Source organism: Branchiostoma belcheri, unplaced genomic scaffold (assembly GCF_001625305.1).
Source record: "Branchiostoma belcheri isolate BF01 breed outbred unplaced genomic scaffold, Haploidv18h27 scaffold16, whole genome shotgun sequence".
Classification (NCBI taxonomy): Eukaryota; Metazoa; Chordata; class Leptocardii; order Amphioxiformes; family Branchiostomatidae; genus Branchiostoma; species Branchiostoma belcheri.
Genome location: NW_017803046.1, coordinates 180,853 through 194,975, shown reverse-complemented (window position 1 = coordinate 194,975; position 14,123 = coordinate 180,853). Strand labels below are relative to the sequence as shown.

Below are 14,123 nucleotides of genomic sequence, written 5' to 3'. Positions count from 1 at the left end.
TGTGATTTTGAATTTAGTTTATTTGTGATTTTGAATTTAGTTTATTTGTGATTTTGCATTTCTTGTGATTTTGAATTTAGTTAATTTGTGATTTGGCATTTCTTGTGATTTTGCATTTCTTGTGATTTTGAATTTAGTTGATTTGTGATTTTTGCATTTTTGTGATTTTTGCATTTCTTGTGATTTTAAATTTAGTTGATTTGTGATTTTGCATTTCTTGTGATTTTGAATTTAGTTAAATACCTGAACTATTGTTGGCAGGGATAATCACCGTTTCCTGGTTGTTGGTAAGGTGCTTGGATGTGTTTCGATGACATTCCGAATGACATTGCTGGTGAGGGCCCCACCAGAAATATCCCTCTGAGTATCATTGGAACATATTCAACGCCTTGCAAACAACCAAGAGAGTCTGGCTCTCCCATTGTGATTTCTTGTGATTTTGCATTTAGTTAATTTGTTATTTTGCATTTCTTGTGATTTTGCATTTCTTGTGATTTTGAATTTAGTTAATTTGTGATTTTGCATTTCTTGTGATTTTGCATTTGTTGTGATTTTGCATTTTTTGTGATTTTGAATTTAGTTAATTTGTGATTTCGCATATCTTGTGATTTTGCAGTTCTTGTGATTTTGCATTTAGTTAATTTGTGATTTTGCATTTCTTGTGATTTTGAATTTCTTGTGATTTTGAATTTAGTTAATTGGTGATTTTGCATTTCTTGTGATTTTGCATTTCTTGTAATTTTGAATTTACTTAATTTGTGATTTTGCATTTCTTGTGATTTTGAATTTAGTTAATTGGTGATTTTGCATTTCTTGTGATTTTGAATTTAGTTAATGTGTAATTTTGCATTTCTTGTGATTCTGAATTTAGTTAATTTATGATTTTGCATTTCTTGTGATTTTGCATTTTTTGTGATTTTGCATTTCTTGTGATTTTGCGATTCTTGTGATTTTGCATTTCTTGTGATTTTGAATTTAGTTTATTTGTGATTTTGCATTTCTTGTGATTTTGAATTTAGTTAATTTGTGATTTGGCATTTCTTGTGATTTTGCATTTCTTGTGATTTTGAATTTAGTTAATTTCATTTCAAAAAGCAGTTACTCAAGCAACTGGATCTGATTTATGATTTTCTGATTTATGATTTTCTGATTTATGATTTTCTGATTTATGATTTTATCCAGTTGCTTGAGTAACTTAGCGTGTTATTGTCTAACCTTCATCGATGTAATTCAATAATTTATGATTTTATAGCTGAAAAAATTTAACAGTTCCTTCTGTGTACCTGAACTATTGTTGGCAGGGATAATCACTGTTTCCTGGTTGTTGGTAAGGTGCTTGAATGTGTTTCGATGACATTCCGAGTGACATTGCTGGTGAGGGCCCCACCAGAAATATCCCTCTGAGTATCATTGGAACATCTTCAACGCCTTGCAAACAACCAAGAGATTGTGGCTCTCCCTACTGACAATGCCTTGGGTAGATAGCGGGTAATTGTTACATTTCTTAATTTAGTGGACGAAAATTTTTCATCACAAATCATTAATTTCCTGTCATGCCTCTACCAGACTGTTCATGTTGTGTCAAATAAAATACATTGTACATGTACTTGAATTGACTTTTCTCGTTTTTAGTTTTCATAGGTAAAGATGACGACGACATCGGACAACCTCTCATCATGAAGATCGCCGCCATGCTGACTATGTCTTGCCGCTATGCTGACAATGCTTTGGGTAAGGGGTAATTGTTACATTTCTTAGGGACTGTACGATAGTTTACCGGGGGGGGGGGAGGCTGGNTAATTTGTGATTTTGCATTTCTTGTGATTTTGCATTTCTTGTAATTTTGAATTTAGTTAATTTGTGATTTTGCATTTCTTGTGATTTTTCATTTCTTGTGATTTTGAATTTAGTTAATTTGTGATTTTGCATTTCTTGTGATTTTGCATTTCTTGTGATTTTGAATGTAGTTAATTTGTGATTTTTGCATTTCTTGTGATTTTTGCATTTCTTGTGATTTTGAATTTAGTTAATTTGTGATTTTGCATTTCTTGTGATTTTGCATTTCTTGTGAGTTTGAATTTAGTCACTTTGTGATTTTGCATTTCTTGTGATTTTGCATTTCTTGTGATTTTGAATTTAGTTAATTTATGATTTTGCATTTCTTGTGATTTTGAATTTGGTTAATTTGTGATTTTGCATTTCTTGTGATTTTGAATTTAGTTAATTAATTTGTGATTTTGCATTTCTTGTGATTTTGCATTTCTTGTGATTTTGCATTTCTTGTGATTTTGAATTTAGTTAATTTGTGATTTTGCATTTCTTGTGATTTTGCATTTCTTGTGATTTTGCATTTAGTTAATTTGTGATTTTGCATTTCTTGTGATTTTGAATTTAGTTAATTTGTGATTTTGCATTTCGTGTGATTTTGCATTTCTTGTGATTTGGAATTTAGTCAATTTTTGATTTTGAATTTCTTGTGATTTTGCATTTCTTGTGATTTTGCATTTAGTTAATTTGTGATTTTGCATTTCTTGTGATTTTGCACTTTTTGTGATTTTGAATTTAGTTTATTTGTGATTTTGCATTTCTTGTGATTTTGAATTTAGTTAATTTGTGATTTGGCATTTCTTGTGATTTTGCATTTCTTGTGATTTTGCATTTCTTGTGATTTTGAATTTAGTTAATTTGTGATTTTGCATTTCTTGTGATTTTGCATTTGTTGTGATTTTGCATTTTTTGTGATTTTGAATTTAGTTAATTTGTGATTTCGCATATCTTGTGATTTTGCAGTTCTTGTGATTTTGCATTTTGTTAATTTGTGATTTTGCATTTCTTGTGATTTTGCATTTCTTGTGATTTTGAATTTAGTTAATTTGTGATTTTGCATTTTTTGTGATTTTGCATTTTGTTAATTTGTGATTTTGCATTTCTTGTGATTTTGCATTTCTTGTGATTTTGAATTTAGTTAATTGGTGATTTTGCATTTCTTGTGATTTTGAATTTAGTTAATGTGTAATTTTGCATTTCTTGTGATTCTGAATTTAGTTAATTTATGATTTTGCATTTCTTGTGATTTTGCATTTTTTGTGATTTTGCATTTCTTGTGATTTTGCGATTCTTGTGATTTTGCATTTCTTGTGACTTTGAATTTAGTTAATTTGTGATTTTGCATTTCTTGTGATTTTGAATTTAGTTAATTCTTGATTTTGCATTTCTTGTGATTTTGCATTTCTTGTGATTTTGAATTTAGTTAATTTCATTTCAAAAAGCAGTTACTCAAGCAACTAGATGATTTTCTGATTTATGATTTTCTGATTTATGATTTTATCCAGTTGCTTGAGTAACTTAGCGTGTTATTGTCTAACCTTCATCGATGTAATTTAATAATTTATGATTTTATAGCTGACAAAATGTAACAGTTCCTTCTGTGTACCTGAACTATTGTTGGCAGGGATAATCACTGTTTCCTGGTTGTTGGTAAGGTGCTTGGATGTGTTTCGATGACATTCCGAGTGACATTGCTGGTGAGGGCCCCGCCAGAAATATCCCTCTGAGTATCATTGGAACATATTCAACGCCTTGCAAACAACCAAGAGATTGTGGCTCTCCCTACTGACAATGCCTTGGGTAGATAGCGGGTAATTGTTACATTTCTTAATTTAGTGGACGGAAATTTTTCATCACAAATCATTAACTTCCTGTCATGCCTCTACCAGACTGTTCATGTTGTTTCAAATAAAATACATTGTACATGTACTTGAATTGACTTTTCTCGTTTTTAGTTTTCATAGGTAAAGATGACGACATCGGACAACCTCTCATCATGAAGATCGCCGCCATGCTGACTATGTCTTGCCGCCATGCTGACAATGCCTTGGGTAAGGGGTAATTGTTACATTTCTTAGTGGACGGAAATTTTGCATCACAAATCATTAACTTCTTGTCATGCCTCCACCAGTACTGTTTATCTGACGAATGACGAATCACTGCCTGACTGTTCATGTTGTGTGAAATAAAATACATTGTACATGTACTTGAATGGACTTTTCTCGTTTTTTGTTCTTTTCATAGGTGAAGGTGAGGCCGTCCTCCTGCCACAGCCTGCATGGCCGCCGACCACCGCGGCCAGGGACACCACGGCACGACCATCGGCTTGCACTCTCCCCGGCCCGACCACCTGCCGGGTGACGCCCTCCGGCCCGACCACCCGTTGTTGGCAGCTGCAGGGATAATCACTGTTTCCTGGTTGTTGGTAAGGTGCTTGAATGTGTTTCGATGACATTCCGAGTGACATTGCTGGTGAGGGCCCCACCAGAAATATCCCTCTGAGTATCATTGGAACATCTTCAACGCCTTGCAAACAACCAAGAGATTGTGGCTCTCCCTACTGACAATGCCTTGGGTAGTCACGGCCCGACCACCGCGGCCAGGGACGCCACGACCGGACCATCGGCTTGCACTCTCCTTGACTTGAAGTATCGTGTATATGTGTAATAAGATCATGTTAGTCAACTGTTGCTCATGTTACGAACTGTCTAAAGGTTACGAAGTGTTTAAACGTTACGAAGTGTGCTGTGCGTAACGTTAAACTATACATGTTGTGTGAAATAAAATACATGTAACGTTACCTGAATTTTCAAATGTCATTCATGGTACAGTGTATTTGCACAATTTCCAGCAGTATGGGTCAGAAGTGATGTGAAACTCTTTTTTGATGACAAAATGAATGAATGAACCCTCTTCATTCTTGAATGCTTGTTTGGTTAATACTAATAATGGATGTGCCTCATTTACATGTACCTTGGTAGTGTCAATGACTTAGCCCTTATAACTAGCGTAAATACCTAGCGTAGTAGTAGAAGTAGAAGTTTTTTTCCAGACAGCTGTTACCTGTCCCCTGTTACTGTATTGCAATGAGTATTAACAACGTTATACTTTCATATCAACGCTTTTCTGTGAGTGTAATTAGCCCACAGGGGATAGAAGGGGAGGTTGTGTCAAAATTATACATTTGTTAAAGATCAAACCCCCAGCACACCACTTAGGTGCAATGTGACCTCAGGTAACCCGCAATGGAACACGTGTTCCATGGATGGAACCGGCCATTCTTTAGATAGAACATGGAACGGGTACAGCACTTTTGGCCCTTTTTTTGCTGAAAATAGCCATTAAAGTCCCCCAATTGAGTCATTTGGAAGTGGTGTATGCCAAATACATGACTGCCATTCTGTAGACACACGTTCAAGGTACCCTTATACCGAATTTCATATCATTTGGTTGTAATACCAGGGCTCAGGATCCAAAAATCCATTTTTTGTCTAAAAATGCCCCAAAAAACCTTCATAAAAATTTTTCAAAGGCATATTTCAAAAAAATGAAAAAAAAAACGTCTGGGGGTATTTGCCCACTCTACCTCCATGCCAAATTTCAGGTCATTTGGCTGAATGATGGCGGAGTTGAATCCCTCTGACTGTTTGGCAGGAGGAGAAGGAGGAGAAGGAGGAGAAACATGAGAGAACACAATATATTTCATCCATACCATGGTATGGACTGAAATATAAACATCAGAGAACACAATATATTTCATCCATACCATGGTATGGACTGAAATATAATGAGAGAACACAATATATTCATCCATACCATGTATGGACTGAATATAATAAATATATAGACCATGACATCAAATAACAATAAATATGTATAATAAAACCTACCGCAGGTGATCTTGCATATTGCGCGTACTCATACATCTGACAGTCACACTTCCAAGGGTTGTTGGTCATGTCTTCAAGTTCCATCAAATCTCCGTAGAAGGTCAGAGGTTTGTAGATTCCACCAGGCAGGAACTGTAGGTAGTTGTTGTTCAGTCGCAGCCACTTTATGTCAACTGACACATTGAAGGCAGTTTCATCTACAGCGTTGAAGAAGAAATTACAGAACCATTTAGTGTTTTTGTACTGCAGAAAATGAAATTTATTTCTTTAATCAAGAATTCCCTTGACAGACAACATTTTTGAAAATATTCTAATGTTACAATAAAGCCACAACACGTAGTAACAAGAATTCGGAGATCTCAGACCTCCATGAAATATTTCCACATCTTGTGTGATGGTGACTGCGTTCTCTTCTTATTCACCGTGGTGTCTACAAGTCTTTCTTTATCAAGCGACAGAAACAACACCAGCTGTCAAGTAGGTCATGTTACAAAACAATGGTGAAAACAGCGAGTGCTACCAGATATGATTAGTGACTTTCTCCCTCTGGGACAGACTTAAAACCTTCCACATCCATTACAACCTGAGCTAAGGACCATACGGAAACACAGACACACACACGGACATACACACAAAGATATACCATGCAAAACCATACCTGTTTTTCATAGAGGTAGCTATTGGTGTAGCATTCCTTACCTATAATGCGGAGTTTTGTATGATCCAAATGAACAGCAGCAAGCTCCTTGTTGAAGGCCTTGGGGCCCACGTAGACAATGGGGTTGCCTGAGAGGTCCAGTTCGTACATCCGTGTCAGCCTGTCGAAGACCCCCTCTGGCACTGACGTCAGATTGTTCCCACTGCAATACAAGAAGACTTTATCATAATGCAGGTTAGATAAAGAGTAGGGTACAGGGCAAAGGCCTGTAATCCAAGTGCAGTGGTCCAAGTTTTAACCTATGACAGATTGTCATTATTGAACCAAATGTTGACAAGTCTTTTTTCTTGGTAAGTAAATTAATTTTGTTGTTTTCTTTCGAGGGGGGGTGTAGCTGGATGATGTAGGAAATGTTTTAAAGTGTATTTTTTTTTCTATTTCATTGATTTTTAGCCATGTTTTCATTGTCTGGATTGCTGAAGAAGATACAGACTTTCATGCCGTCATCAGTTGTTCAGAGGGGTCAGGAATGTTCCGGTTTTAAACTAAATGGCAACTTTAGAATTTGGAGTATACCCTACAAATGAGTGTACTCTAGTATTTCAAGGTCTATGTAGATGACTATTGATCACATAATTCAAATATATTAAGATAGGTTGGTGGTCTTTGCTCATAATGTCTGTGCCAGATCATTCAATGAGATCTGAACTTCTACACACAAATGCTACCTGCTTGCCGTTAGTACAGTATTAACCACAACGTATTGGTGTACATGTACCTCAAGGTTTCTTTTTATCGTAATATGATAGCCTCTCGCACGAAAAAATGGTCATTCCTTACCTAAGGTTGAGTCTTGTGATGTTCAACATGTTGGCGAAATCGTCGCGGTTGAGAGTTGAGATCTCGTTTCCTGATAAGTTGAGCGTTTCCAGTAGTCTGATTTTTCCGAGCGCTTCTGAAGGAACCCGAGTGAGCCTGTTATCGGCGAGGTTCAAAGTCCCCAGCCTGCCGAGTCCGGCGAACACGCCCGCGTCAATGGTGCCTTTCTCTATGAAATACTTTATACCAGAGAGACCGAGGGTAGTGATGCTGGGGATATGGGAGAACTGGCCCTGTACGAGGGACTCCAGTGGGTTGTACGACAGATCTAGCGTACCAAGTGAACCTGGTAGCGGCGGTACTTGGGAAAGTAGGTTAGAGGACAGCATGACTTGCCCTATCCCGTTAGGTAGCGGCGAGTCCATGCGGACAAGCTTGTTGTTGTGCAGGTCAAGAAAGTTCAAACTAGAGAGGTTAGCAAACACCTGTCCTGTGATGGCGCGAAGCTGGTTATTAGAAAGGTCTAGATTATTAAGGCCATGGAGTCCTTCGAACGTGTTTTCCTCAAGAGCTACTAACTGATTAGCGGACAGGTCGAGCTGGAGTGTCCCGTGCGGTAGAGTGAAGTTTATTTTCACAAGCTTGTTGTTGTGTAGGTTAAGAAACATCAGACTCGAGAGGCTAGCAAACACCTGTCCCGTGATGGTGCGAAGTTGATTGTCAGAAAGATCCAACACAAGGAGCTTGTCAAGTCCTCCGAACGTGTTATCGTCCAGTGCCACTATCTGGTTGCTCTTCAAACTGATACTGTTGGTAAATATATTGCCTAAACCTTGGAACACTCCCGCTAGGCTTGACAGATTGTTGTTGTCAAGAACAAGCGCGTTTATTTTACTAAATGCCGAAAGTGCCCCGGGCTCAATGACAGAAATGTTGTTGTTCTGTAACTGGATTTCCCTGGCCCCTATCGGAGCATCGAACACGCCTTTCCTGATGTCCCGGATGTGGTTGTTTTCCAAGCTGAAGACGATGGAGTTGGACAGGTTGGAGAAAGCTCCCACTTCTATTGTCTCGATCTGATTGTAGCTGAACAGTACCTCCTAGACAGTGTAATAGAAACGTGTTGCAATGCGTTTGTTTGGATGAATAAGGTCTTGATCGATGCACGAAAACTTAGATTTACCGGGCCAGTATAGTTGGGTAATGTTTACTTTGTTTTTTCTTAATAAACACTTCTGAACTTAACAATGTCAGTAAATAAAAGTCAAGTACGATAATACCGGACTTTAAACGGTTGCAAAGGAAATTGCTGCAATTGACCTTTATTTATTTCCATTGTAAAGCCAGATACTGTGTACATAGTAAACATTACCTGAGTTTACAACCATTGGTAAATCCACCTTTTCGTGCAGTATGATATACTATGGTTTCATATGTTACGGCTGTTTATTTGTCATTGATGTTTGTGAGTGATGTTTTATCATATTATGTAACTACAGTGCAACAACGAATTTGCCAATTTTATGATTTAGATAAAATGGATGGATGAATGCAATCTTGTTGTTGATTGTGCATTGCATGGAAATGAGATACATGTATCTACTATAATGGTATACAAAATAAGTTTCCCTGTTTTCAAAATTTAGATAGAACAAAGATTTTTTCATTCATTATGGAATTAGACAAACCGTGTATTATAAGCTCCATATACATATCTTCACAGTACTAGTCGAACTGGTACGCAGTAGTACACATCAGTATGTTTAGTGAGGTATCTGTACATTCTGTATAGTAAAATATATCTGTGCTTTATACATGGCGTTTGCTTTGCTTGTAATAGCATACATTTACAATAATGGTCTTTCATATTTTCTCTCGTGTGAAGATATCAGACAGCATACTGTTTTTGAAACACTTCATGTAGCTCTCTTGTGTAGCTAAAGAATAATAATTGGAAAACGCGGCATACCTGTAAGTTTGGCAGGTCTTTGAAAACCCCCTTCTGTATTTTAGTCAGCTTGTTTCCATCTGCCACCACACTCTGTAGCTGCCCACAGCCCCTGAAGACACCCGGGGGGAGGTCGGATATTTGGTTGCTGCCGATCTCGATGTCCACAATCGCTGGAACATCGTCAAAGGCGCCGACCTCGATGGTTTGTAGTTTGTTGTTGAAGAGATACAAGGTTGTCAGTATTGGGAGACCGGCCAGATCGCCTTTCCGTACCACACGGAGTTCCGTACCTGAGTTATAGGGTGATAAAATTACCATTGACGTGATATGATTATATAAAACATATTGATTTTTGCACAGTTTCTTCTCACTCGTCTTCTTCCTGTCCAAACAAATAATAAAGTCAAAGACCTGGACCAGATGTCTGTCCCCATGGTAACTGGTGCTGTAGCAACACCCTATGGTGTTGGGTTACATTATGTAACAGAGTTGGAAGAACAAACAGAGAAATAAGAAATAAGAATAAACAGAGCAGTAGTTTGTTAGGCTAGACCATGTGACCATGAAGGTAACCATAATGCATTTTGCTTTGCAAATATTACCTCTCTTAGATTTTATATATTTCACGATGATGTCATCTAAGGCGTTGTATTGTAGAAAGTAGAGGGCAACAAAAGTTTATTTTTATTGCTCTCTGCGTTGATGTAAAAGTCACGTTTCACACTAAGAGCAATCTTCGATTGTATTCACCCTTTTTGCCTGATGTGATTTGCGTGCATACCTTTCATCTGCAGGAGAGTAGTGTTACTCGGGATGCCTTTAGGAATATGGTCCAGGGTTGGGGTGTTGCATTGCACGCTGGGTACATCGTGAAAACACGTACATTCCGGAGGGCAGGCGTGCACAGCAGCCAAAGCCGTGGCGACACAAAAGAGTATGAACATGGTGTCCGTAGACCTGGGTTCAGGTAACAATAGACAAAATTTCACCAAAACTGGCAAATTCAGAGTAACTGAAGAGTAACTGTAGAAAACTAACCAGGGGCGTATTTATTTATCGGTGTGGCTGTTCAACCCTCACAGCCAGGGAGCCCGACTAGAGTGGCTATTACAAAGGGCTTGCCCGGGGCATATTCCCATATATGGACTTTTTTTTTATCAAACATTAAGGCTGTACAAACTTGGGAGGCGTACGCAGCCTCAACCTCCCCATGTCACATGCCGGACCAATTATCCAGTACATTATAATAGTATGTCTGCCAAGCTATAAACCTACGTGCTGGCCCTATGAAGAGTGACATAGGGAACATTTAAACCCAGTTAGTTTTCTTATAATGAAGCTGTGGTCTCATACAAACGTAATAATTCATTATAAACGTTGGCAGGACGTGTTTAGTACATATCGAAGTTCATCATTACTTCGTGACAAGGTATAAGCGTAACAAACATGTGGATCTCCGATTCAAATCAACAGGCAGATCTTTTACACACTGGTTATGACTGTGACGTAAGGAGTACTACGGCTAAATAAGGAGGCTGTACCTCTCGCAGGGTCCAGTCACACGGTTATGTTGTTCCCGTCCTTTTGAAAAAGAAGCACAGTTCAAAGTTTCCCCTGTCTTGCCTGGCTGCTAAAGGTGCAAAGTCAAACGTGAACTCGTCTGCAAATATTGGGCTTGTTCCTTGAGGCCAATAGGACGGGGTCATGTCAACAGGTCATAGGTCAGATAGGCTATCCATTGGCATCCATATTATACACTTGTGTCAAGCCAAACACATGATCCTGCCAAATACATGACTCTGGCACTACTTGGGGGTTTCCAATATACCTGATGAGAAAAGGGGTGGGAGGGGTTTTTATCAGTTGTGATATGGGAGACCACACCTAACCTAACCTAAATCGTAAGTCCAACCCTAGCCCTGAACAATGATCCCAACCCTAACCCTAACTCTAATACCAACCCTAACCATTACCTTAGTCCTAATCACCTGATCTCTCACGTATATGGCAGCTTAAGGATTTGGCTCAACACCGGATGCCATGAACCGCAGGTCATTGGGATCTTTGTACATGTTATCCCAGACCCGAGGTTAATTTGTCCTACATACATAAATGGAAGAAAGGTCATGGAATCAAGATATATGTATGGCACCAATAAAGAATCTCATAGTCCTTAATTACAATGCGAAATATCCGACTGATCTTTCTATATACAATGTATGCTTGTATGTAGACCTTACTGTAAAACGACGTCATTTGTACGTCTACCTCTGTTCTATGTCAGTCTGACCTAAAAGTTAAACACCTAGCTGACCCAAACTATATCAGAGGTGGTCGACAATATTTGCAGAGGACTCTTTATTTTGCACCCGGCGCAAAGTTTACTGTGTACCTTTTGCTAAAAGCTGCGTCAGAGAGAACTTTGGACTGCGCTTGTTTTTCTTCTACCAGGACTCGCTGTCCGAGTGTCACAGGTAGGTCTCTTGATAATATCCTAAATCTATGTCATTTGTCCATGCATGTTACAAAGTGTCATGAAACCGGGTGTCATAAAATGTGACGTGGCTGATGTTAATGCTATGTCTCAGTAATTGTGACTTGTAACGTTGATGCTCTCCCACATATGGACTCTGAACTAAGAATCTTTCCAACATACCTATTGTCGAGTGAAGATTACGAACTACTCTCCTTTTTGTATGTAAGTTGAGCATCCAACGAAATATTCCCTCAACTGTAAAAATTACGATGTTTCATCGTTATACGCTATGACAATTTTCAGTCCTCCGAGATTCGAAGACTTGACAGTTTTTCTTGTTTGTTTGTATGAAGCCGGGCACCATGTTTGACGGGTGGAAGGCCGTCCTGTTCTTCTGTGTGGCCACGTCTTTGGCTGCTGTGCACGCCTGCCCTACTGAATGTACATGTTTCGACGATGTACCCAGCGTGCAATGCAACACCCCGACCCTGGACCATATTCCTAAAGGCATCCCGAGTAACACTACTCTGCTACAGATAAAAGGTAACGTGTGTGACATGTACGCAGAACTATTAACATGCTCTTTTAGAATAAGTGTACAGCTACAGTCAAACTTGTCTATAGTGGTCACCCAAGGGACTGAGAAAATTTAAGCACTATAGACGGGTGAACACTATAGAGAGAGAAAGTCCATGTCTGATCACAAGCATAAATGACATATGGACTTTCAGTTCCCATTGAGATATCTATATTTAATTCCTGTCACCTTTTTAAACTGACATCTATAACTCAATTATTGTCCTTTTACTGTTGTTATGTACGTGAACAAAAACATTGCAATTTCCCTGACACTTATATTTCAGTTATAACGTTGTACATGTAATTCCCCCAGTTTTGTAGACGGCAACATCAATTGTTACCTTTGTCAAGATGGTTATGCTTTTGGTATATAGGAGGCCATAGTTTTATGTTTGCTGTTTTATTTAATGTAGGAACGGAACTTAGGGAGGTCAAGAAAGGTGATCTGGCCGGACTCCTAATGCTGAAAACCTTGTATCTCTTCAACAACAAACTACAAACCATCGAGGTCGGCGCCTTTGACGATGTTCCTGCGATAGAGACCATAGAGATGGGCGGCAACCAAATGTCGGACCTCCCTCCTGGGCTCTTCAGGGGTTGTGACAACTTACAGAGCTTCGTCGCGGATGGAAACCGGTTCACTACGATACGAGAGGGAGTTTTCAACGACTTACCGAACCTACAGGTACTAGTACTTCACGATTCAAGTTACATTTGCATAAGTGCATAGCTATATTTCATGAAAAAAAAACTAAGAACTAATAGTTGTATCTGAGTTACCGCAAAAGTGATAGAACCTCTACAAACAGAAATATTTAATTATAGAACTAACGCAAACACATGTGCAACTGTTTACTATATGAAATAGTTTGTCTACATTGCATAACAAGGCATCAACCTACAGCTGGGGGTCAAAGGCCACAGGGAATTCTGGGATACGCGTGTGCCTGCTGTAGCATTAATCAATAAACAGGGCCTTCTCAAGTTTTCAATCCACCAAGGCATGGATTTTATTGTTTCAATTTGGTTCTGTCATATCACTAGGTTGTACGAATCGGAAGCAATCAGATCGAGACAATAGAAGTGAGAGCTTTCTCCAACCTGTCCAACTCTATCGTCTTCAGCTTGGAAAACAACCACATCCGGGACATCAGGAAAGGCGTGTTCGATGCTCCACAAGGAGCGACACAAATCCAGTTACAGAACAACAACATTTCTGTCATTGAGCCCGGGGCACTTTCGGCTTTCAGTAAGATTTACATGCTCCTGCTCGATAACAACGTTCTGTCTACCATTACAGGCGCGCTAAAGGGTCTAGATGATGCGGAAATTATAAGCATAAATAACAATCAGATAGTGGCACTGGCCGAAAACACGTTCGAAGGACTACACAAACTTCGTCGCCTGGACCTCTCTGATAACCAGCTTCGCGCCATCACGGGACAGGTGTTTGCTAACCTCTCTAGTTTAAACTTTCTTAACCTGCACAGCAACAAGCTTGTCCGCATGGACTCGCCGCTACCTAACGGGATAGGGCAAGTCATGCTGTCCTCTAACCTACTGTCTGAAATCCCTCCCTTGTCTGGCCCACTCGAGACGCTAGATCTGTCCTACAACCCACTGGAGTCCCTCGTACAGGGCCAGTTCTCCCATATCCCCAGCATCACTACCCTCGGGCTCTCTGGTATAAAGTATTTCATAGAGAAAGGCACCATTGACGCGGGCGTGTTCGCCGGACTCGGCAGGTTGGGGACTTTGAACCTCGCCGATAACAGGCTCACTCCGGGTTACCTTCGGAAGCGCTCGGGAAAATCAACCAGTTAGACACGCTAAATCTGGCTGGGAACGAGATCACAAGTCTCCATCCCAGTGACTTCGTCAACCAGACGACTATTATGAGGCTTGGATCTCAGGTAAGTTATT

At 39.3% G+C, this 14,123-nt stretch overlaps 1 protein-coding gene and 1 pseudogene across 1 annotated transcript; one reads left to right on the top strand and one right to left on the bottom strand.

The window, feature by feature from the left end:
* Positions 1–4,406: 4,406 nt before the first annotated feature.
* LOC109465867 (insulin-like growth factor-binding protein complex acid labile subunit) lies at positions 4,407–9,463 on the bottom strand. Its single transcript, XM_019763355.1, has 5 exons — positions 9,164–9,463; positions 7,216–8,294; positions 6,417–6,577; positions 5,718–5,914; positions 4,407–4,469 (listed from the first exon to the last, which is right to left on the bottom strand). Exons 1-5 carry the CDS (start codon positions 9,461–9,463, stop codon positions 4,407–4,409), a joined length of 1,800 nt encoding a protein of 599 aa, XP_019618914.1.
* A 2,069-nt stretch (positions 9,464–11,532) lies between these two features.
* Positions 11,533–14,123, top strand: part of LOC109466134 — a 6,141-nt pseudogene continuing 3,550 nt past the window's right edge.